Raw genomic sequence first — 25,772 nt, 5'->3', positions numbered from 1 at the left:
CTCGTAGATTATGAACCACCAAGCAAAAGTGTAGTTTTCCTATTCCTACTGCTCCATCGTTTTGCATTTTAGAAGAACCGTCAAGCTAGATTCTATTTTTGTAGACAACAGAGGGAAATTCTTTTTATTTTATTTGGTATGGTAAGCTGAATAATGGTCCCCCAAAGATCTCCACCTCCTAATCCCCAGAAACTGTGAATGTGTTACCTTACATGGCAAAAGGGATTTTGCAGATGTGATTAAGGACTTTGGAAATGAGATTACCTTGGGTGGCTGGGCCCATTGTAATCACAAAGATCCTTAAAAGAGAAAAGAAAGCAGGTTAAAATGCAAAGTTGAAGATGTGATGATTGAAGCAGAGATGCTGGCCAAGCCAAAGAATTCAGACTGGAAAAGCAAAAAGCAGATTCTCCTGTACAGACTCCAAAGGAGCCATATCTGATGGCAATCACACCTCAGCTCCAGACCCTTGAGGCTCACTTCAGAATTCTGATCCCCAGAACTGTAAGGCAATACATTTCTGTGCTTATAAGTCATTAAATTTGTTACCTCAGCAGGAAATGAATACATTTGGAAAAGGAGGAAAAATCAAATTTGTACTTGACCTGTACACACTGGTTGGCCTCATGAGTACAGAGACCTGGCTTCTAGTCCCAACCCTAAGAAGTCACCTCTCTAGATCTTATTTTCTTCATCCCCGAGGTTCCCTCCTTGCTCTGATGTTCTGTTCCTCCCGAAGTATTTGTTTACCATCATTAGATTCATCATTGCTAGACACTGATAAGTATGGGTGAGGCCAGTGAGCAGATTTTAGTTTATTTGTTTTGGAAGCTGGCTGTGCTATTGTTAACATTTTCCTTTTTGGGTGTGTGTAGGTGAGTGGTGTATTCTTATATGGAGGATCCTGAAACATTTCAGCAAGTGCTGTAGAAGCAAATGAAGGTGCACAGAGGTTAGAAGCCATCAGAACCATGACAAAGGAATACCAAAATGCACCTGAAACTGGGCACATAGGCCTCAGATTTTGATGGTGGTCTAGATCTTTCTAGAAATATTTCCTAGAAGATCGCTCCTACTCATATCCTTCCTTCTCAGATTGATACTCCAAATCCCTGCAAAGTTTACATGTACAGCATGAGAAGTTTCAGTTTCAGGTCCATGCAGAGCAGGTGCCCAATCTGCAGGCACTTGCACAGAAGGGAGAATGGGCCTTTTTCTGCACTCTGCCCCACAGAAAGCCACAACAAATGTTGCCAAAGAAAACCAAAATATTAATAATAAGAGCACTCTATATGAGTATATTGCATATTTAATAACTTGGTACATGATATTCTAGTTTTATCATATACATTCTTTCCTCTACATATATGTACAAGAATCATCAATATTCTAAGTAGTTTGCATATTCTATTTGAATTTGCATATATTAAAGATAGATATGTATATATTGTTTTCAAATTTGTGTTTACACTTGGAATTGGGGTTATGTTTTAAAATAACAGTGAATGGAGCTTGGCGTGGTGCGTACCTGTAACCCCAGCACTTACGAGGCTGAGATAGGAGAATCATTGGAAGTTCAAGACCAGCCTGGGCTACAAAATGAGCTCAAGGCTAGCCTGCACTGCATAGCAAGACCCTGTCTCAAAAAGAAAAAAAAAAAAAAAACAGTGAATCAATCTTATAACCACTGAGAACAAGTTGCTGTCAAATTTAGCATTCACACCAGAAACAAAGTCATTTTTATCAGTTGTTTTACCGTGAAAGACACCTTTGTTTTGAAGCACAGTTGATGATTGACATGCAAAGGGGGCAGTAGTTATAACCTGTTATCCCAACATGTGAAAAGGTTGTGAAATGGGACCTAGGTTTTGAAGTTAAATTAGGACGGTGGGAAACCCCTCTTTTACACCTATGCAGGTCAATAATCAAAAGGGATATAAAGGTGACATGTATTTATATAGTAAGAGGGTGGGATAAAAGGATCTGGGCTCAAGTAACAGCCCTGGGTTCCTGGCTTCATTCAGGCCCCTTAGACAAGCCATCCAACCTCTCTGATTCTGTTTCCCTGACTATAAAATGGGAAAATAATACTTGTTTGTCTGGTGAGGATGAGAAATAGACTGACAGCAACACCTGCAACCACTCATCTTGTCTACACCCAATCTCACAGAAGGCACAATCCATCTAGGGCCCTCCTAGGCTGACTGTGACCCAAGACAGAGCCCATTAATCCCTGCTGCAGAATCCTGAACCCTCAGCTCCACTTTGGCCAGGTGTAGAGAAAGAAATGTCATATTCAAGTGTAATTGTAAGACTATGGAGGGCCATAAATCAGTTGGGACAAACTCACTCTCTGTTCTTTCCTTTTGCAGTCCCTCAAGGTTTTATCTGTAGTCATGCCTTCCCTTCCTCTTCCTCACTTGATCCCTTCCCCTCTGCTTGTATCACCACCAACCGGCGTGAAAAAACAACCTCACCCAGCTCTAAAAGCATGCAAAAGAAAAGCTTATGATTTGCTGATGGTTTCCTCTTTTGTAGCATCTAGCAAGTTTGTCAACACAGAAAAAGAGCTCAGTTATCTTCAGTGGTGGGATAGGGGAGAATATTACAGAATTGAAGATCCCATCTACAAGATGCTGGAGATATGCAGTTCACTTTTTGGGTTTTATGCTTTCCTTCTCCATATCATCTTGTGTGGTACCCTGGGACTTTCCAAGTCACGAAGGCAGAAAACTGGAAGAGCTGTATGCCAACCTTCCTCTGGGGGCCAGAGAGTGGCTCCTTCACTCATCAAAGGAGAACCTTTCCAACAAGGAAGGCAGTGTCGACGGTTATACATTAAGACCCTTTATGCCGCTGTCTCCAGGGAGCGAGCTTGACTGGTTAAGGATAGAGTGAAGGGAAACCTCCACCATGTACGTTTTTATCCTTTTTGAATCTCCAAGAATATAAAGAGAATGAGCAAGTTTCCTACAAGCCAGTTCACAATCTAGGAGACTCAGTGGGCTCTGCCAGACCATCGTGAGTGGAATGGTTTCCTTTGCACAGGGATGGGGGCAGTGACTTCTTCTGGATCCTGCTGAGCTGGAAAGTTTGGTTTGGAGCAGGAGGGCTGTTGGTCCCCCACCCTCTACTGAACTAAAAGCCACTGCTCCTGGCCAGCTTCCCAAGACCTCACTGTTGTCCAGTCTCAACATGGGCTTGTCCTGGAGACTCCATTCTGACCCATTCCTGACGCTGCATTCCTGGCTGCTAAATGGCCTGGGAGAAGCACTGTCCAGAGTCTCTGGTCATTGTCTTCACCTCACCCTCAGCAAACTCCTGGCTGGCTGACTGCTGGGGTCACGGGAGCTCTAGTATCTATGCAGGAATTAAAGTTAGATGGGTGGAGTGTGAACTCCAACCGCTTCTGGGCATGGACTAGGGAATACTGATAGGTTTTCTGCCGTTAAGTCTCACCACATATGGTTATATCATATCTAAAACGTGATACCATTGGGGAAACTCCAAGTGGGATTCACTGTATATTTTCCTGAGTCAATGTTTTTTATGAATGGCTTGAATTCACAGGAAAGGCGTTCACTGGTCCACAGATATGTGTACATGTTGTTTTTCGTTGGCAAACTCCAGAAGCAAATAAACATGCAAAGCACGGGGAACATTGTAAGCCAAGACTTGTCTTCTGGGCTGATGTCCTGCCTAGGTGGCTGGAACATTAGCGCACATGTCCTTTCATAGTTCACTTATGAGTTGAAAGCAAATTAAGGCAGGAAGTAAGAGAGAGACCAATTCATAGACCCTTGATTATTTACTCAACATGATGCTGAAAGACATTTGTGTTTTTTGGAAGTTCTATCCCTTGGCAGTGAAATAAAACCTCCTTTCTAAGCTAGAAAGATTGATGTCCAGCTACATTAAAGGAGTTAGTAAGTAAAAGGAAACTCTGTGTTCTACAAGTGAACATAAGCACTTCTACTGTATTTATGTAAGCCTAGTGCAAAGCGCATTATCAGACGGGAATGTGCAACACAAAATAAATTGTGCAGAGAGGACCAAAGCACAAAACTATTCTCATTTTCCATGGTATGAAATCATTATCTGAGGAAAATTATTATTAGTCTCAAGGCAAGAAGAGAATGAGAGAAAGGAAGTTTATTTTTTAGCTCTACCGAAGAGCATGATTCAGTGTTTTTAATTTTCTTTTTGTAAGTACATTGTTTACTGGCATTATTTGATAAGGACATCAAATCAGTGCTTCGGTGGTGGTGAGCACATGCTACAGTGTGCTGTTTGTATCTTTGAAGGCTCTAAAAGGTTCACCATCGCTCTCACTGCTGTTTGTTCTCAGTATATAGTCAGGGAAGGGATTTCCCATTTTTTTTTTCTTATAATCCATTTCTATGGACCAGGACTTCTCAATTTTTACTGCATATTACACTCACCTAAGGAGTTTTTTTCTAATCCCATTGTCCTGGCTGTATCACAGAACAATTAAATCATTATCTCTGGGTGTGAACATAGACCTGGGCACTAGTTCTCTTCCAAGATGACGCCAGTGTGCATCCCAGGTGGAGAAGCAGTGTCAGAGTAGCACATCTTGAACTACAACGAGGTGCACAGCAGTGCTGTCCTGGGGCTGTTAACACATAGGTTCAGATTTAGCAGCTATGGGGTGGGGCCCAGCATTCTGCATTGCTAACAAGCTCCTTAGCAGTGCCAAGTCTGCTTGTCCACGGACCACATTTTAAACAACAAGACCCTAGATTCTAGAAGAAAACATGTAGCTAGACACTAGACAGTAGACACAGTGATTATAAAATGCCACACAGGTCTTCACTTGTCCCTAGACTGCTGTCCCCTGCTTTGTAAACAAATAGCAAAACCACATGGGCCATTATCTCCCTTCTCCTGCAAGATGTTTTTGTTTTTCATTTGTTAGCCCAAAGCATAAGGTGCTCTTTCTCAGATGTGGTCTGATAGTTTTCTTGTCCCTGAGAACATCTGTGACCCCCCAAGTGCGGGATGGTGTCCTTCTACCTTGAGTGAGTGGTACGAGGTGGCCAGCCAGTGGTCCTTTGCCCAGTGGCTCATGGGAATGTTCCCATGCAGCCCGGGAGCCCAAGTCTCGTGCTTCTGGTGGGGAGGAGGGATTTTCATAAACACTGTGTGGGAAGAGGAATGAAACAGGCAGAGAATGAGGTTAAGGAATGGGTGTGTGAAATGCAAGGTTGAGTGAGGCCAGGGTGCCTCCGAGCAGCATTCCAACACCTACCTCTTGAACAGCTGGTGGGAGAAGGCGCTCACCTGTCTGCCTCTGCTCCTGGCTGTGCTGTCAGCTCTTTCTCGGAGAGATCATCTAAACACATCTGCTTCCCTCGCATAGCTCTGTGTGCCCAGCCTGTCCAAGCCTCACTCTAGGACCTGGAGTGAAGGGATCACTCCTGCCCATTCCTGACCTTTCACAGGTCCTGGTCCATCTCCTGGGCCGAGATCATGTTTCTCTATACTTCCTAATCTAATCAGATCTAATCTGCTCCCCCCAGGCTTGATTCTCAGTTCTGCACATAGTCTACATGGGAAGATTCCACATGAGTGTTTTGCCTTTTAAGATCCCACTTGCAAGCTCATTGTCTCTAGGTTTTGTCACACTAAACTAGCCACATTTATTCTTTGCTCCTTCAGCCCTTCAGCATTCCATTATTAATAGCTGCAGTGTTTCTGTTTCTGCTGGGTTCCAAGCTCCTCAAAGGGCAGTCCCATCTGCTTTTATTTTTAATATAATCGGAATTTTAATCTGAAAAGAAACTGGTGTGCAGACCAAACCCCTCATTTTTCGGGGAAATAAACAGACCCAGAAAAGGGAGTAACTTAGCCAGTGCCACCAATAGTGGGTGTGACTGGGACTAAGCCTCTGTGCCGTCATTCTGCCAGCCCTGCCACACCCTCCAACCTCCCATGCACAATATTGCAGCAGGCATGTTGGCCGGAGACCTCTTCGGATTCTATCAGGGAGAGTTAATGGGAAGCCCAGGGCATTAAAAATAATAATCCAGCAACGGTGGCTGTGTGCACAATTTCCATATACCTTTACTGTATGTGTACAACAGAAATATGAATAAGTGGAGAAGTTCTGCATACTTGTGAGTAGAAAAACTCCATATTGTGTAGACGGGCCAGTTATGTGTATGATTTTAATGTCAGTCCCTGCACATTTGAAAATAGAGGGGGCACTTACAAACAATTCTGAGGTTCATCTAGGAAAAAAAAATAGGTGAGAATATTGAAACCATTTTCCAAAAAATCAGGAGAGGGGTGGAGGAGTTTGACACATGTGAATTGTCAGATATTAAGGTATACTTCAAAATTACAATAAATAAATAGTTTGTTATTGATGCATATAACAGAATCTCGGTGGAATTAAATAAGACAGTAAGTAAATGCTTAATGTATGATAAAGATAGCACTTCAAATTAGTTAGAAAATGATGAACTATTCAAAAAAAGATGTTGAGGTCACTAGTTGGCTGTTTAGAAAGTAATAAAGTTCACACTATACACTGAAATAAATTATAGATGGCTTAGAGTTAAATATAAATAAATACTGAAAGGCAACATAAGCAAATGTTTATGTAATCATAAGGAAGAGAGGTGTATAATTGTAAGGTCAAGGTAAAGTCTATATAAACACAATGAAGACAAGCCACAAATTTTTGCAGTATGTATAACAGGATATGGTTATTATTCTTAATATTTAAGAGTGCTTTACAAATAAGCAACAGACTTACTCATAAAAAATAGACAAAAGATATAAATAGCTAAGTAAGCCCAAAGTTGAAATGCAGATGTCAATAATCACATAAAAACTTCTACTTCACAAGTAATAAAGAAAGTGTTATTAATGTAAGATATTCCCATATATCTCCATGAAATTGGAAAAAATGGGAAATGAAAAATAATGTCAGCTGTTGGGAGGGATATGGAGAAACACATGTCCTTCTTAGGGGAGGATCAATTATTACAAATGCCCCGGAATAGAAGATACACTTGACAGTATATCTCAGAAGTCTTGCAAATGAGTGCTACACTAATTCTACTAATAATCATACATAGGCATGAACAAAGACCTGTACAGATAGATGCTCAGTTCCGTGTATTATAATAGTGAGACTCTGGGAAACTTACACAATGCTTAACGAGGAGATTGACAGCATATGTGAGTAGAAAGCCAGCCATTGAAGATTACCTGATAATATAATACTTATCAAGTTAAGGAAATGTTAATGATAGTATCATTTCCTTCTGTGTAGGTTACAGAATAAAGATAAAAGCTATATTCCAAAGTGTTAAAGTGGTTATCTGTAAATGATGGGCTTTCCGGTGATTTGAGATTCTCCTTCTTTGAGCCTTTCTGTTCTCTGAAGTTTTCTGCCTTGAACTTAACGTTGCTTCTACAGTTTCAAAAGTTATCAAAGACAAGAAATAAAGGCAGGAAGTACAGTTATAAGAATGCAGGAGGAGTTTGCCTATAGTTTTTGAGAAGCAACTTAAATAATTGGGGTTGGGGTCTTGTACCACCAAGAGGGGTAGGTGGGTAGGATACATCTATCTGAAAGTATCCAGACAAGCATCAGAGAAAGATAATACCCTGCCTTCATTCGTGGACCTTTCTTCCCTGCAGGGCCTTCTAAATGGATCAGAAAGTTCGTAGTTTCACCAGCTAGATGTATAGACAGCATTTTTGCTGCAGGAATGCCTTACAAACGATATGTAGAGAAATGATCCACTGTGATGGACAAATAGAAAGTAATGACCTCCTGACTTGGAAGGCTAGGAAGAACAAATTTAAGGCACATTAAGATACTATGTGAAGCTTTACTCTTCAAGTACCATCACCTTGACACCTGTCAGTGTAGACCATCCTAGGAATCTTTAATTCTAGAAGTGACTAGAATTATGACTTCCTGAGAAGAGTATAGTGTTGCCCCTAAGATAACTAATTGCTAGGCATCTAGTCTTTTTGTGACTGCCCCACCTGGAACATGCTGGGGAATGGCCAACACAGAGCTACTAAAACGGAGTTGTTGCCTGTGTAAACATACTATGTAAATGGGACCATGGCCTATAAGGATTTCAGGAGATGCACTGTAACATACAAAGACAAGGAAGTCTGTATACATTTGGCAAAAGAGCCATCAAGCTGATGGATAGTTTCTTAAATGGCAATTTGAGGGAGAGGAGATAAAGACCCAGAACTGTAATGTCAGATGACTTGGGGAAAATGGTGGGTATAGCATGAAAACTAAGCAGTAACCAGACCCTTTGGATTGATTCTCAGCCCTCAGTTATGATATTAGATATCTTTTTTTAATTTTATGAGACATTGAAGAGGTTATGAGCTTATGTGTATCAATTTTGGGAAAGGTGAGCTTGAGTTAGGGAAGAGCAGTAACAATGCAGGACACAGCATTGCTATAAGCTGTACGAGGCCACTGATGACTCTAGACTCAGGGTTCATGCTGGATACACTTGACATTTTGGACTAGCTTCGGCATTGTGGCTTTGTTAGGGAAATATGTTTGAAATAAACAGAAGTAAAGGGATGTTCCAGCAGACTGACCAGTGATCCCACAGTCCTGTGGGCACTGGAGATTTGGTGAGAAGAAACAGTATTGTAGTACATCACCGGAAGAACATACTTTGAGGCTTCTTTGGTGGTAGTGTTCAGTGCTGACTTGAACAACAGCAGTGTTGTTGGACAGGTGTTGAGGACACAAAGACTCAATGGAAAAGCTGGAAATTTGCACTGGAAAATGGATGGCAACCCAGGGAGCCAGGAATCAGAAATTATAGAAAAGATACTGTATGCAACATGGCACATGTAATTCATAGATTCAATCTGCATTATCTTTCTGTTTTTCTCTTAAAATTCATCTTCTAGGGAGATAGAACATAAGGAAAGTGTAGGACATCTGACTGGGCTGATAAGACAGTGTAACCCCTTAAAGGAAGAGGCCTGAAAGAAAATCTAGGTGCTGCTAGGAGGAGAGACATGTTTGTTTAGCATCCCAGATCAACAAACACGCTCAACAGAGACATGAATATTTGATAAGATAGAGGAATACCAAAAAAATGAAATCATCATGGATCAAATATATGGGTAGATGGTTTATCAAAGTAATTAATACTCAGGATCCTGTTACAAAGTAGGTCTAAAGATAAACTGTGGTTATTAGCAAAAAAAAGTCAGGTCAGTTACACCTTCTGGAAATCTCATCATGCCAAATTGGATACCTGAGAAACTGTTTACATACCTGGTAGTTGTGGTGTTACTTAAAGTAGAAAAGATAATAGTAACACCTCTTCTTTGGAGGCTGCCTTGATAAGAAAGGGTAGCACACTGGTATCTACAAGCACTGTTTGCAAGTTTATAGCAGTGAAAGAAGAGAACGTTCGGTTCACAATCAGGGTCTCTGAGACTTCATAGGAGAGCCAGAGATGAGTTCCTAAGTAGGAATCTGACGCGGCGCAAGACCTGCGGAGGCTGAGGTTTGCCATGGCTCTGAGTTTCTAGGCACAGAACGTATAAGAAAATGAAGAGAAAGGAACACTTAAGGTTCCTGAGAGCATCTGCCTAGTAAGTTCTGCAGGGTAGTGAGAAGAATGACACATCCCAAGAAGTAACAAAGAACAGTGTAGAAGGGCACTTTGTTGAGCAAACAAGCATGCTGGTGCCTCCTGGGTGTCAGGTGTCGCTCTGTGTCTTGGCAGCTATTTATGGGAACTGAGGCTTTCCCAGCTGGCTGTTGACCACACACACATACATACACAAAGGGTTTTCTAAACTATATTTGGAGATTGCTAAAAAAAAAAAAAAAAAAAAAAAGAAGAAGGAATAAGTTTATTCTTTGGAACGAACAGAGTAAGTTTACTGTAGAACCAGGCGGAGACTGCTGCTAACTGTAGTTTTGCTTTCATATTCTGGCAAGACAAAGGATGAAACATAGAGACAGAATAAGAGCTGTCATAGAGACACGCCTAATGCCATCCATGAATTTATTTGACAAGAGTACAGATAAACTGTTCCTCAGCATACTCAAGAAACTTATAGAAGTAATTATTCCATCCTCGCTGGAGATTTTTGAGAAATAGTAGAAAAAGACAAATGTGTTTCTAACTTTAAATATGTAAAAATGGCTGCAGGTTCCTTAGGATACTAAATCTATTAAAGAGCTTGAGCACTTTGGAGACCGAAGCTGAAAGATCACTGCAAGTTCAAGGTTGGCCTGGCCTATATCGCAAGACAAAACAAAACAAAACAGCCTTGATACTCCCAGGAAAACTCTAGCCTAAATTATTATAACAGAAAATGAAAACTTAGACCCTTGAATGAATGCACTTTTTAGGAGCACAGCAGACTAACTTCATTTTTAGGGGCGATGAGGGAAATGCTGTCATTATAATGCTCTCAAGCGAATACAGTTCAATGCCTGCAAAGAATATGACAGAATGGAAGTGTTCAGTTGAACAAGTGGAGAAAGATGCTTCAAAGAGTCCACAGCTGGCTAACAAGTGATTCAGAACAGTAGTAGTGAGCTCCTTAAATGAAGCATCCCCAGGTGTAATCAGCGCATGCTCACTCATGAGCTCTTGGGAAAGGCAGCAGGTTTTTAACCAGGGCATCCTCAAAAATCATCTGGCAGGGTACATATTGACCCGAAAGGGCCCTCTAGAGAGTGCCAGTAGAATTTATCCTCCTTTCCTGTTGAGAATTTTATGAGCAAATTAAAGGAAGATATGGAAGGCAAATTGATTAAATTTAGAAGTGACAATGATGCCCAAATGATAGCTAGTATTGGGTGATGGAATAAAGACTCAAGAGGGAAAAAAAGGATTGTATGAGAATGTTGGATCAAAGCCAAACAAATTAAGCTGTGAACAGTGCCGTATTTAACAATCAGTATTTAGATTAAGAACAGTGATTTAATTAGGAAAGATATGAGTCCAAGTTTGATGGCAGTTTAAGTGGAGGAAAAAGTAGAAATTTTAGTTGACCAAGCCTGCTAGCAAAGTTGCCAGAGATTTAAGTTATACTGGTGTAGAAGGTGCAATAGTCTTCGCAGTATACTCGGTTCCCATCTCATACAGCTTTGGAGCTGCGGGATCACATTGCCTGTTTCTGAGTTTCCCCATATTGCCTCCAGCTATATGCCCTTGAGCAAGAATCTAAACCTCTCTAAACTTGTACTGCTCATCTGTAAAATGGGTAGAATAATAGAACCTATATCACAGAGCTTCTATAAGAATTAACCTAGGTGGTGTGTGTGAAACTCTTTAACACAGAGGCCAACACCATAGGCATTTGGTAAATGTGTGCGTTGTTGCTGCTGCTGTTGTCATGGTTACTCAGTGGTGGACTATTTGAAGAATATCATATAAGAAACATGTCAATTTGTCCTGAGGTAAGGGTTTATAGACTTTCTCATTTAAATAACATTCGTAGGAATTCAGCATATTATTTAATTCTGTGTAACAGAGTATCCCAAAATTTAAGGGCTTAAATCAATAAACATTTATAATCTTACACAGAGCCAAAGAAAAATTTAGGAGTAGCTTAACCCAGAGATTCTGGCTCAAGATTTGTCACTGGAGTTCCTGTTACTATTTTAGCTGGGGCCGCACTGTCCTCTGACAGCCTAACCAGGCTGGAGAATGGTTTGCTCACATGGCTGTTGGCTGGAGTCCCTGGTTGTGCCACATGGAGCTTTCCATTGAGTACCCTGCTGACCTGGTGACTAGATTTCCTCAGAGCGAATGATCCTAGAGAATGAGGAGGAGGACGATGAAATGGAGAAAGGGAAAGAGGAAAGAGCATGCAGGTACCTCACAGAAGTTACAGTGCCTTTTATAACCTAGTCTCCGATGTCACATACCTCATTTAGCAAAGAACAACCTGAGAGTTAACAGTGGGTTTCACAAGGTATGGGTTCCAGGAGGTAGGGATTGTTGGGAGCCATCTTGGATTCTGGCTCTCACAGAGAGTTTAGGACCACACAGACTTGGTGGCTGATTGCAGATGCGTAACCGGACTACTATACACAGGAGGAAGACATTCTGTGTGGTTTCTAAGGAAAGTATGCAAACTAATAGAGTCTTCAAGCAAGCAATTGTCAACCTAATTTCAGGAAAACCCTCCAAAAAAATAAATTGCCCCAGAGAGAGTAAGCTAACTTGAGGCGAGAAGCCCTTCAGGGACATCATACTCAAAGCTCTTGGGTAACTAGATATGAACACCTCCAACTCTGACATTTCATTTGTGGATTAAGGTAGAATTTTATAAAACGGGACCCCCTCAGAGCTTCATTTCTTTTACTTTAAATGAAAAAGAAAAATTTTCATTCAAATATGAGGTCTTGCTGAGCCAGTATGACTTGGAGAAACTATTAAGAGATCAAATGACCCTGGTATTGCTAGAATCCCCTAACATTTCTTCTTTCAAGAAAAAAATTACCATGGTAGTTTCTTTACATTTGGCTTGGGGAAAAAGATAGAAGTCTGTTAAATCGGGAACTCCCTAATTTTTTATGAGGCAGAGCCTGCGATCATGGAAGAGTCAGGAATATTGGTTCCAAATGTTTCTTGCTGGGAATCCTGGCACTCTAAAGGAGGCATGGGATGGCAGTTCTGGGGAATACAGGGCCAGTAAGGCTTAGACACCCACTGTGGAAACAAGACTACTCTCTGAAAGTGAGTCCATGCTGACATTTTGCTGGAGAATCCCACCTGGAGAGCTGAGAATAGTCTCATTTTTCAAATAGCCTTCTAGAGAAACTTCGCTAGTGATCAGCTTGAGTGGTGAGGTACTATCATTTTGGCCACCTATGTACACACAACATAGAAAAATGTCTACACAAGAAAGTGATGGGCTTTGAGGAAAATGGAAAAAGACTAGAACATACTGTTTCTCCTTTCCCCAAACTGACTTTCACTGAAATGATCAGTGGAATACAAAACTATTTCTAAACTTATGTCAGTACTAGAAGCTCTGCAGAATATCCACTGGTGACCGCAGATGAGCTATCTTACCCCCATCCAGTAACCACTCATTCAGGAGGCAAGAAATTTGTCATGAGCAGAATCACATCGACTGCCAAAGGCCAAGGTATAGGCATGGTGTCTGCATCCTAGCAACAACTCAAGAAAGGACACAAAGCCGTAGTGAGTCTCAAACTTAATTGGCCTTCATGCCTAGCATGGCCGTGGTTCCCAGCAACCAGAAAAAACAAAATACTTCTGGCTCAAAGATAAAACTTTGCTCCCGCTTTTGCCAAAAAGATGACAACTGTTTGAAGCACTAAATTTAAACTTTCCCTTTTCTATCTTTATCTGGGCCCACAATATTAACTAGGGCCACATAGTCTCTCAGGAACTCACCTTAATACTCAACACCAGACAAAGTAGAGTTTTCTCTGTATGATGATGCAAGTAATTGTTCACCACATGAAAAGATGTATGATACAAGAACTTTTGTGGGAATTTTCCAGTGGGTGGCTCTACTTCGAAGAGACAGACAGAGATATGGATAATCTATGATTGGTGTCAAGGCTCAAACTGACTCTGCATCTGTGAAACAAATAGCTGCAAGACAGTGAAAGAATATGGGGTCCAGCTCTGAATAGTTTACCAGTCACCAGTAGATTGGATAGAATAAGAAATCAAATGAGTGAAAAAAATTTTAATGAGCTGGGAAATTTCAACAGAACTCAGAAAAAAGATAGTTATAAAAATAAGGAGAAAAAAGAAATCTGGAAAGCAGAAGTAAAGGGCCCAACATGCAGGTAATTCCAAAAGAAGAAAAGAAAGTAAACTAAGTTAACATAATCATCAGAGAAAAAACTGAAGAAAACTTTTAATCTGAAAAGATTAAAACATTAACTTCAATGTAACATAACTAGCATTTATTACAAGAAAAAAGATTAAAAAAGGGGGGTTACTTACAAATGAATATTATAAATCTAGCTTCATGTTTCACCAATTAGAAGCTAAAAGTCAGTGATTAGAGACTTATGGGCTTTACAGTTTGTGATCCAGGTTGTTGTTTATCTGCAAAACAATAAACATGGACAGGAATGCAGATATTCTCAGAAATATAATGTTTTATTTTGTGGTCATACCTCTCACATGCCCTTCCTGGAAAAGACAGTCAAAGATCTTCTTCTCCTAGATAACAACTATATCAAAATGAAAGTCCAGAAACGTGGGGAAAATATAGTGTAGGAAAATCGGTGATAATATGTCCAAGTGATAATGTGTCAATCGAGTTATGTTAATAACAAGTACCAAAAATAATAGAAGTTATATGTAAAAACAATACAATGAGGATATAAAATCAGATTATAGTCACAAAAACTGGGGACAAGCTAAAGAGAAAATAAAAGTCTGCTAAATATCCAATCTAAATGAATGTTAGATTTTATTCTTAATGATGGTAATTAGAGAAAAATGTTGTTTTAAATTTAAAGACTGCTGGTGATATAGCTCAGCAGCACAGAGCCTACCTGGCAAGCACAAAGATCTGAGTTCATTTGCCAGTACCAAATAAGTAAATAAATTTAAAGATAATCATCAATAATTTGAAAAGAATGTACAAATATTCTCAATCACAACAAGGGAAAAGTGGTCAAAGAAACATGATTCCTTATGCAAAGGACAAAAATAGGAAATTACAAGAAAGAATAAGCATTTATAAAATGTTCTATAAAAAGTGTTTACTTCTGGGCTGGGGATTTAGCTCAGCGGCATAAGCGCCTGTCTTGCAAGCAGGCAGTCGTGAGTTCGATCCCTGGTATGGATAAAAGCAAAAAAGACAAAAAAAAAAAAGTGTTTACTTCTCATAGATAAAATAAGAAGCATTTTGTTAGAATTTATATGTTTTCTAAAATTCCTACAATGAGCATATGTCAGTTTTAAAATAACAAATTATAAAACCCTTTGTGGGGGCTGTCCTAAAAGTTGTGTGTGTGTGTGTGTGTGTGTGTGTGTAACACACAACTAGCAAAGCTAAAAGGAAGGTGAAAGCCCTAAATTGATGGAGAACATTACAAAGAAGCAGTGAGCAGGATTCAGGATCAAGCAGTTGGGTTCCTATATACATGGTGATCACATGATTTTTCTTGTGTGGGTTTAAATGCAGACTCCTAAAGTCCACTCATTCATTATGCTATACTTCTGTAAGTAAAACATCAAAAATAAAAATTATTTACGTTCTGTGTTTATAATCTCATAGTGTTTCAAGTTTATTGTTTTTTTGTTTTGTTTTCTGTTTTTTGGTTTGTACTAGGGATTGAACTCATGATCTCATGCTTGCAAGACAGGCATTTAAGCCACTGAGCTAAATCCCTGGCCCAAATATTGTTTTCTTAATTTAAAAAATATTGTTTTGAAATTCTGAAATGCTCATTTTATGAAACTTGAAAATTATATTTAAAAAAGAAGATGTTTACCCATAACCCTTTAACATCTCAATGTATTTCCTCTGGAATATAATCTTTTTGGAAGGGTTTTTGTCTAAAAGCAACCCAAAAAGCCATCAATATGCTACTCCAGTGGAAGAAGAAAGGGTCACATTTTTGTTGTACATCAGAGACTCATCTACTCCCATGCTTTTAAATTTGCTGAGCTTTGTTTTAAGTTTATTTCTGTAGGCCTCAGTTTCTTCACTGAGAAGGAGGATTATCCCCATCCAGGGAGTCTCATTCTGCAAACTTCTGATGAAAAAGGCGTCTGTCAAAAGTTCTCAGGACAGAAAATGATCTAGAAAAACAAACATGCCTGTATCTTTCCCATATTTTGGCTATGGAGGGTTTGAAGGGATTATGGCTCAAAGACTTAACAAGAAGGAACAGTGTTTTTTTCCTTAAGGGTAGATTGCAGGTTTCCTGCCAACTACTTTGCCTAACAATTTTGATATTTATTAAGAGGATAGAGACCCACAGAGACAGCAAAGGCAGGTAGCCTTGGGCTCCAACGAGTTGTTCCTCCAGCAAAGCCAAAACAGAATTCCCCGACCTGTGGCACACTGCTCTGGTTTCCCAGCCTTGCCCATTCTGATTCAAAGCTTACTGATGAGAGCCAAGCGCAGATACAACCTTGCTGACTTTGTGAATGGAAATTGGAAATGGAATGTTCTCAAAATGCTGGTTGACATCGAAGAGGATGTAATTAGCATAAGGGGCTTTCTGATTTGAAGATGTGAAAGAAAGGCTTGTCTCTTTGAAATCAAATTATTACAGTATTAAAAGAGAGGGGAGAGGTTTAGCTCCAGGCTTCAAAGCAAAAGCCTGACCTGCAATTTTATTAATTTGCTTTTTTTTTCCTCTTCTCCCCACCTTTAAAATTACTGAGGCTAAAGTAGGAACAGAAGAAGCAGCCTAGGGGCTGGGGAACGGGGTCATGCAGAGCCAAAGCTCAGTGAGAGAAAAACCGTCTGGCCAGGGTATACCCTTTCTGTCTCCCTCTCATTTTAACCTGTAATAAATCTAGACTGGAGGTTGGCAGATTATTTGGGGAGTCTCATCTTTCTTTCCTTCCTTATGCCCTTTGGGGGAGGAGGTGGTATTCCCAAGAAAGACTTGGGATGCAGGTAAAAGGCTAAACTGAATATATAGTAGGTCTCTAGATGGATACATACAGACTGATTTCAGTCCATACATCACATGATTTTGTGGAAGTTTTATTTTAGATTCTAAAAGCCTCTTTGCTAATTAGAGTCATTTGCCTTGAGACTATTAGTCCTTTTAATTCTAGAATACTCCCAAAGGATTTCATGGTAATCCCTGACTTGTTTATTCTCCAAAGGAAAGAATTGTCTGCACTTCAGGAGGTGCCCATTAAGGATGTCTTACTCCTCTATTCTCAAACACACAAACTCTGAAGTATCACTATGGTGTTTAGAAAAGAAGGCAAGAGACCTTTAGAAGAGGCAGCTATGAGTTCAGCTTTCAGCTCTGCTGTACATCCCTGAAGCAACCCTCACCAGACAACCACCCTGGGCTTCACTTTCCTCATCCATAAGACAGAGTAGTAAGGAGCCTTGCAGGATTAAGCAGCATCAAAAGTGCTGAGCGCAGTGCTTCTATAGACAGTAACTACTATTAGTAATAATTGTCATCGTCATCATCCAACCTCAGAAAATCCACATGGGGTTAAAACTCTGAGCCTAGATACTTCAAATGGAGTGAGAACTTGGCAAAGTATTACTATGTTCATATTATTTTCTTCTTGTTAGAATAAAAAAAATTACTAAACATGATGTGAACTCTGGTGTTGCCTTCAAAATAAACACAAGCAGGATGAACCCAGGACCAGGTGACTCTCTGATTACACACACACACACACACACACACACACAGTGTTGTCAGTAACCAATACCTTTCTTTGAATTTGGTTCTGTCACATCCTATGGAGGGAACTGATCAAGGGAAATTAAACTGGCTCAGATGTTTCTGTAGGTGCCTCCATCATCTTGTTTAAAGCTATAAAAGCAGTTTAGCAGTACTGCCCTGAACTAGGGCTTGGTCTAGGGGCTCTGGACTTGGGCTTGCGAGCGATTCCACCCAGAGTTTCAGCTCTGGTGGTGACCAGTGTAAGGGAAGGCTTGATGACCTCTCAGGAACCAGCACCCAACCCTCTTCCACTTACTCCCTAGCTGACCATCATCCATAGACACACAGAAATCTCTTTTACATCTGCTTGTATTTTTCAGCCTCTGCTCCCTTGTGGGAATAATAAGTTCCATATGTATAGTTCCCCACTCCTCCCCCAAATAAAGTAATGCTTCCTCTTTCTCCTCTTAGAAGTGCTCCTTTCTGATTGCTAGAAGCTGTTTAACAAGTTAAGTGTTTTGTCTTCCTGGACTTGAGTAGTACCCTAACTTTCAGAGCTTTTCAGTTTCTTAAATGAGATATCTCTTATACTGAGCTAAGATTTCAATTTATTATTTTCTAGCCATGTGCCATTGGCTAAGTTACCTAAACTTGGTTTCCTTATCTAAAAAATAGTTTAATAGTGCTTACTTTCTAGGAGAGTGTTGATGTTCAAAAAGATAATTCAATGGCCCACCCTTGTGTAGGAGCACATTTCTAAAATCAGGGGAAGGTAAAAATCAAATAGGATCAAAATTAGCTGGTGGGACCTGGGGATATGACTCAGTGGCACAGGGCCTGCCTGGCAATTGCATGGTCATGAGTTCAATTTCCAGTACAAAAAGAAAAAAAAAAATTACCTGCTGTTGGGAAAGATTGCTGAAGAATTAGTAAATCTATGTTCAGGGATTGTGTGTAGAAGTTTCTCTTAGCAAATTGAACATCTTGGGTGTAGGGATGGTAGTGACAAAAATGGCCCTTGTCTTCCTCCACCCAACTCAACAAGTGGACTAGGAAAAGGAGTTAGAGCACTGTAGCACTGTGTCAGGAATTGTAAGTGTAACTCACACACAAAACCGTGTGCTTTTCTGTTTCACCAGTTAAATAATGATCTTTCTCCCAAATAACGGTGCTCTGTTTTATATCTGTTGTTATTCTGTTATTTAAAAGACATTCACTATTTTGATTTTGGTAACGAATGAGTGTGATTATATTTCGCTCATTTTCATCACACACACACTCACGCTCCTCAGAAGCAGCAAAGTGAGTCCTCATTAGTCAGCAGCACGTGGATGAACTTCCTGCTCCACCTCAGATATAAGTGGGGTCGCTTTTCTGTCCTCTGCTGACTTCTGCAGCTCATTTGAAAACCGTCCTCCAAATTCTTCTGCAGGAGTTGCCCAGGGGTTTTCCTGTCTCTGGCAGAGGTCATTGGCATTGCCACACCAGATGCTGACAGTGCCCTTCCTTTTCAGGGTCATTTATAAATTTTTTTACAGGAAGAAACTGTTTAAAAGCCAAGAGAAACTGGGCTGGGGGAAAACAGAAAAGGAAGAGGAAAGGAAAAATTATATATATACACACACACAAAATAGTTAAGATAGTTATACTACTAATTGCTTTTAGTTAATGGCAAAGTAAGTTTTGTGCCTATTTTGTTTAATTTTTCATGCCTATATCTTATAATATGAGCAACTACTTTGAAGACAACAATATGCAATGTACTAACCATTGTTACTCTCCTACAATCTTATTTTGAAATTTTGTACCATTGTTTTTATGGGTTTTTTTCTTTAAAATTAAAAAAAAATTTAACTCTAAAGATTGTTCTCATCAGTCCCCAAACACTGACAGAGGCACGGCCCTTTTCACCTGTGTCTGCTGGACAGGTGTTTGTTGTCTCTCTGCTCCTCAGCATGGCACTTGTGCCACCCAGGGAAGACCTCTGCCAAAGCCTTTCCTACACACATGGCTAAGGTTGCAGGGTCACATGGTGTCCCCCAGCCTAGAGTTCTGTCATATAAACTGGACCTGACGCGGCCCTGAAATGAGTCTCTCCTTTCAGAACTGAGCCCAATCCTGCAGGTGCCTCTCACTGGCCTGCAGATACAATGCAGAGGGTATCCCCAGACCCCCACACTCCCCTCACTTAATTTGGGGGCTACTATGGATACCTGTCTTCACTGAATGAATCTACTGCCTTTTCTTCCTGACACTCAAGAGACATTCATTGGCTTTGCCATTGTAGTGTCTGAAAATATTTGAACTCAGATTTGCAAACCTTGGCTGAACATTCCTATTGAAAATCCAGACATGATGAAATAGTCCCAAAGTTAGCCATGATGCCTGAGGAAGTAATGAAATGACTATAAATGATGTCAGCTTTGCAGTGATCAGACGTGTTCACAACTTTTGACATCTGGGGAAGAGAGTAAAAAGAGCTATGGCCTCGACTGGCTCCCACCAACCAGCTTGGCAGAAAGTCCAATTAGGGCTGCTCAGTGGTGTGGCTGCTACTCCCCCAGGAACAGGGCACTCAAAAGGCTCTATCCAGATGGTGTCTCCCTGGCTCTTCTGAACTGGAAACACCCACCCCCAAGCCACCATTGTGAATAGAATTGGGAGTTCCTTGCCCCTCAATTGCTATTCCAGACTCTCTTCCTGTGAGGGGCTGGGCTCCAGATCCTATTAGCGAGTCTGTGGTCTCCAGGCAGAGTTTCCACAGCTCCCCAGACAGCAGTGGTGTCTGCAAGACATGCCTTTGGTTCCCATCTTGGAGGGGCTCTCGTAAATTTCATGTCCTCAGGAACTGAGAGCAGCTTTGAAACTTCAGCTGCTGGTGAGTATGCAATACAAGGGCTGGCCCCCAAAAATGGAAAACCGGAACGTTTGCTTTTCCTATCAGCCCCAGCTAATCAGATGTGGTGCCTGGAGGAGGTGGTCGGGGACCAGCCCTGCCCTGTCCCGCCCGCCCCTGGCTGCCCTCACTCGCACTTGAGCTGAGGCCTTCTTTGGAAGGCCTTGGTGGCTTGCAGTGCCTGGCTTTCAGCAGGATTGTATTGTTGCTTTCAGTCTCTAAGCATTCCTTCCATCGCTTGATAGTTCCTTGAGTTTTCACAAAGAAAAAGAAAAAATAAAGAGGAAGGGAGAGAGAGAGAAAAGTAGGGAAAAAAGAAAAGGCAAAAGACTGGGAGACTGAATCTTTGTTAGGGAAGAGGTTGAGAATTTGGGGGTTTCTTTGTAACTTATATTTTTATAAAGTAACTAGAGGCAATTTTACTATTGAGGAGATAGTATCCAAAGTTACAGGGCAAATCTCTCCCCTTGGCCTGCTCTGCCTCAGTGTACAAGATGAGGTAAGGAAAGCAAATGCTAAATGGTAGCCTTTACCCCCTACCCTCACTAGCCTTTCCCAAGTTACTTGCTTCCAATGTCAATAAGAGCCATTTATTACTTTAATTATTACTATGCAGTAATGGTGATTTTCTTTGAATCCTGTTGTTGCCTAAAATAAATACCTTTATAAGCTCAAGCAAGAGCAACAGTTTCTTCCCCATTGCTTCTGGCATGCTTTTTTTTTTATTGGTCTGTTTTCTGTTGCTATCATAAAATAGCAGAGACTAGATACTTTATAAAGAAAAGAGTTCTGTTTGGCACATAGCTCTGGAGGTTCAAGAACTTAGCACCAGCATCTACTTACCTCTAGTGACAGTCTTTTGAATATATCACAATGAAGTCCATGTCATCATCTCACATGGTGAAACAGAAGTCAGAGAGATCTAGGGGCTAGGATTTCTCTTTTTATTACAGTGCACTCTTATAGGAAATAATTGGAGTCCAACCAAAATTGTATTAATCCCTTCTGAGGACAGTACCCTCAGTGACCTTAGCATTTCCACTAGGTCCCATCCCTTACAGGTGCCACCACCTCCCAACACAGCCTTGGACCTAGTTCTCTAGCATATAACCCTTTTGGAGACACACTCAAGCCCATCTACACTATAGCAACAGAGCTTTAGTAAAGTGCATTAGCATATAAGCTTACATGGCACCTTAGCAGTCCATGGTCCTCCTTTCTCTCTGTGAGTGATTCACCCTGAGGGGTCCCAGAGAGAGCAGATCAACGGCAGTGTGGTTCTCCCTTACAATATTGTGTGGCCGGTCCCTCCTTGATCACTTACTTCTAAAGTGTAAACTACATCCCCTGTATGAAAGCCTATAACAAGCCCCAAACCTGCCAGTATGTCTGTGGGAACAGGATGCATCCCGTGCATTCACTGTTGCATTTATCTGGAGGAGGAGCCAGGGCAGTACTCTGTGCAAAGTGTTTGAACTAAATGCTCCTTCGCAAGACATTTGTAATCTACAGGAAACATGCACAACAAAATGGAGACAGTAAGCTTATGTGTGTGTTCCTAGGCTTGGGTGTGGTATATACGTCCTTGCTAAATGTGCTTATATGTCCTTGCTAAACAGTGGATTGAGGGTAGGTTTTAGTCTTTAAAATGGTTATTGTGATATGTTACTATTTTCAAAAAGTTTCAAGAATTGTATTTTATAATTAGGGAAAAGGGTTTTTTTTTGTAATTTAACAATTGTGATAATCAGCTGGCACTGAGCTGTGCCCTTTGACTTGAGGTAGCCTGGTGCAGTCATGGGGGCTAAAAGCGTGTGTTGTTAGCATCAGGCTCCACACTTTCATCCCGCCTCTCATCCGGGCCTCTGACTGCATGGAACAAACCCACCTGTATTATCTACCATCACTGACTGCACATTGGAGTGTCTTCTTAGCCTGCATTCTTCTGGATTCTCAGCGCTGTCTGAAGGCCAGTGGACATTGCTAGGTGCTTCTGTGTGTGTGTGTCTTTGGGGCTATTGAGAGTGCCATCCACCACACTACATGAAATCCCCTTCAAATACACCCACAGAAGAAGAAAAGTTGCTCACTAACTACAGAACTGGGAAGAGCTGAGCGTGCACGGCTGGTGCATACCTAATGAACCAGGTACACTTGCTTAGACTTCTAGGAGGCATAAGCTACATTCACCACTCGGCTGCAGCACATGTGCATGGTTTTCTGATGCGTTTTGTAAATTAACCTGATACCTGACTACTTTGCTTTTTGCTACTCCTACCTTTATTTTCCTGTGTTCCATCTCTCCTCTCTCGTTGCCTGGCTCTATTTCTGTTTCTTCCTTTTTCTCCCGGCCCTCTTCCATCTCTCTCTCTTTCCCTTCCTTCCCTGTCTCAGCACCTCTTTCTCATTGGTACTCCCCATCTGTAACACCTATTTCTATAAATCCCCCAAGCCATTTGTGATGAGGTGCAAAGTACCCACTATTAGAGTAATTTTGGTAGAATCTCCTCACCAGGCAGTTTTGGTGAGCCAAGAGACACAGCCAGGATTTTCTTTGGTTTTTTTTTCCATTGACAGACATTATCACGAAGAATCTCTCAGCTGATTCAAGATGTTGGTATCACACTAACATTTCAGTGTTTGAGGAGCTGGCAGATGACCAGGCAGATGATCTGAAAAGGATCCCTTGCAGGGCCCCTGCTGTTTTATGTTTATGAGAGACTATTTTTCTCCTTTGTTGCCTGTGTGCCACAAACATTAGTGTCCATCAGAAACATCAACTGGCATTGAGCTCCCTTTTTTTAAGTCAGATCCGCACGGCAGATGCTACTGAATTCTCAGGCTCCCTCCAAAGATCCTAAATTAGTAGGTATGAAGTGGCCCCGGGACACTGGCTTTTTGACATGCTCTGGGATAGGAAGCTGTCGGTCAGTCCACAAACTGCACTTGCAGGAGCTGGGCTCAGAGCTCTGACAAGGGCCGTCTTCTAGTGCTTTGTGGTTGTTCAACACATTGACAATGGGGCTGTGATCCATATGCCTTGCTGTCAGGTGGCTTGAACCACCAGCAGTACTTGCATGACTGTCCCATAGGACAGTTTCTGAAATTATTTCTATTGGTGAAAAGATTGATAAAAGTGATTAAACCTGTTTGTACCACCGGTAGTACAAACCAAGCCACCTGATGGGACAGTCATGAATGTACCACCAGTGGCTCAAGCCAGTAGGAACATATTAAAAAGCCTTTCGTGGAGCTTATCAAAAGCCTTTTGGAATGTGTGTGTCAAATTGGATATGCTGGGCTGTGGCTCCTTCATGTCCTAATACTTGCTCCTTGACGGTCTCCATGAACACAGAGAAGTCAATGATGTGAACCCCAGAGACCCTTCCTGCCTCATTTAGCATCCCCAGCATGCACTGCTGAGAGAGAGTCGGGCTGTTCGTCTGCCCCTGACCCAAGCCTTGAGGTGAGGGCATCAGCTAAGGGCACTAAACCATAGCTGTTCAGAAGCTGCTGCCCTACAAAATCTTGCATCCAGGAGCCTGGGGCTGACGTCTCCTGGCTCCATGTTTCTTTGCTTGTCCTCATGTAGGGAAGTAACTGTCACTAAGGGCTAAAGGGGACATTTTGACTGCTAGTTACACTTCACTAACCTTGGAGTGGGAAAGAGCATCATGTTATAGGGCTTTTACATGGAGGCAGGGGATTGATTAACATCATAAGGTTATAAATGAGGCTACCGGGAACCAACAGTTGAATGGTTTCTACCAGTTTTATAGAGTGTACAACGTAAGCATGACCCAGTAAACCTCAGTAAACCTGCTACCCGCTTAGTGTGTGCCCTGCCCAGATTTCTTCGGCTCTAGATTTCATTTGCATTTTTCTTGTTGAACTCTACAGACCACACTGAAAACCCACTAATTTCCCCTGCAGTGTATTGTAAACATCTTTTCATCATTAACCATTCTGCCTCTCCACCAATTTACTGACTAGAGGCTCCCTTGTACCATTCTGGTGTTTTTGCTTTGAAAATAGATTTTTCTGAAGTCTATCTTCTTTAAAAAAAAAAGATCTCCATCACTTTGCAAAAGTGAAATCAAGAAAGCATATGATGGGAGTGAGGTGTCCTGCACTGAGGTTAGTCAGCGAGAGGTTCAGAGGGTTGCCCGGTAGAGACAGGAAGTGCCAGCCATCAGAGGTCCACCCTCCATGGTGGATGGGTTAAGGATCATGGGGACACCCGGAACAGCTATGCCCACATCTGAACCCCGTGTTTCTTCTCTCCCCAGCAGAACCACCCGTGGCTGCAGCAGTGCTATCACATTTTAACGACTGTCCTGATTCTCACACTCAGTTCTGCTTCCATGGAACCTGCAGGTTTTTGGTGCAGGAGGACAAGCCAGCGTGTGTGTAAGTGTCTATTAGTGTACTGGGCTTCTGGGGTGGGATTGTTCAGCACCTAATTCAAAGCGCATTTACTTCCACAAGGCTTGCTGGAGGCTCCCAGGAGCCCTGGAACTCAGCATGCTGGAGGATCAGAGCAGGGACAAGGGCACCTGCTTCAAATCTAGCTGGCTTAAAAACAAGGTTCCGGGCCCACAGAGGGAGAGCCCTGGAGAGACTGCAGCCTGGGCTGTGCGTGTTACCAGGCAGCTCAGGTGACTCCTGGATTCAGCCAAGTTGGAAAATTCCTGGATTAGAATGTAATTCACTATTTAGAGTTCTTAGAGGGCAAGACACTGGACTGAGTAATTTTAAATGACCAAGTGTCCTACAAGGGTCTCTCAACTCCAGCTGCTTTTCATAAAAGTACATATATAAGTGATCACAGAGTGAGGAGCAATATATAAATAAAGATTCTGGGTGTCTCTGGATTGCTTCCATGCCTAGCTGAGCTCATAGTCAGCCAGGCTATGAAGGAAGGCCCTCAAAGAAAGCTTCCCTGAGAAGGTAACAGGTTTGATGAGTGTGGCAAGCAGAAGACATGTTCCAGACCTGGAGTGCCGGGCTGGGGAGGGTGGCTGTTACAGATCAGGTGACTACAACGGGGAGACAGGAGATGAGGCTGGAGACCAGAGCCTTTCAGAAGTAAGCCTTTATCTTCCTAGTAGTGAAAGCTACATGTTTTGGAAAGAGATGTTTTGAGATCATCTAGGCATAGTTGAGTACTATTAGGTAGACCTATCCTTAGCCGTGGCACTGTGAATATTTGGAACTAGACGGTTCTTTAGGGGCTGATCTGGGCATTGATGTTAATTGTCTTCTACCCACTAGATGCCAGTATCACCATCTCTTCAGTTGTAAAAATTAAAACTGTCACTCCCCAGTTCATTTTTATAGGCTAAAAAACAGCAATGTCATACGGCCAAACGTAGTAGTACCACAAACAATACTACCTGTTAATAAAGACTCTTATTTATTGAGCTTTTGCTTCATGCCAGGTACTATCTGAAGCACAATTTGAGTGTTAACTCATTTAGTCTTCATAATGACCTC

General features: G+C 41.5%; 1 protein-coding gene across 1 annotated transcript in view; it reads left to right on the top strand.

The window, feature by feature from the left end:
- Tgfa (transforming growth factor alpha) overlaps window positions 1-25,772 on the top strand; it is an 89,708-nt gene that overhangs the window by 46,851 nt on the left and 17,085 nt on the right. The window contains exon 4 of the mRNA XM_063230424.1: window positions 24,566-24,686. Coding sequence (XP_063086494.1) covers window positions 24,566-24,686 — 121 coding nt within the window. The remainder of the gene's footprint in view (window positions 1-24,565; window positions 24,687-25,772) is intronic.

This window comes from Cavia porcellus, unplaced genomic scaffold (genome assembly GCF_034190915.1).
Source record: "Cavia porcellus strain 051 isolate PalLab524CR breed Dunkin Hartley unplaced genomic scaffold, mCavPor4.1 scaffold_18, whole genome shotgun sequence".
Classification (NCBI taxonomy): domain Eukaryota; kingdom Metazoa; phylum Chordata; class Mammalia; order Rodentia; family Caviidae; genus Cavia; species Cavia porcellus.
Note: the sequence above shows the minus strand (reverse complement) of the source record. Positions and strands in the feature narration are given on the sequence as shown.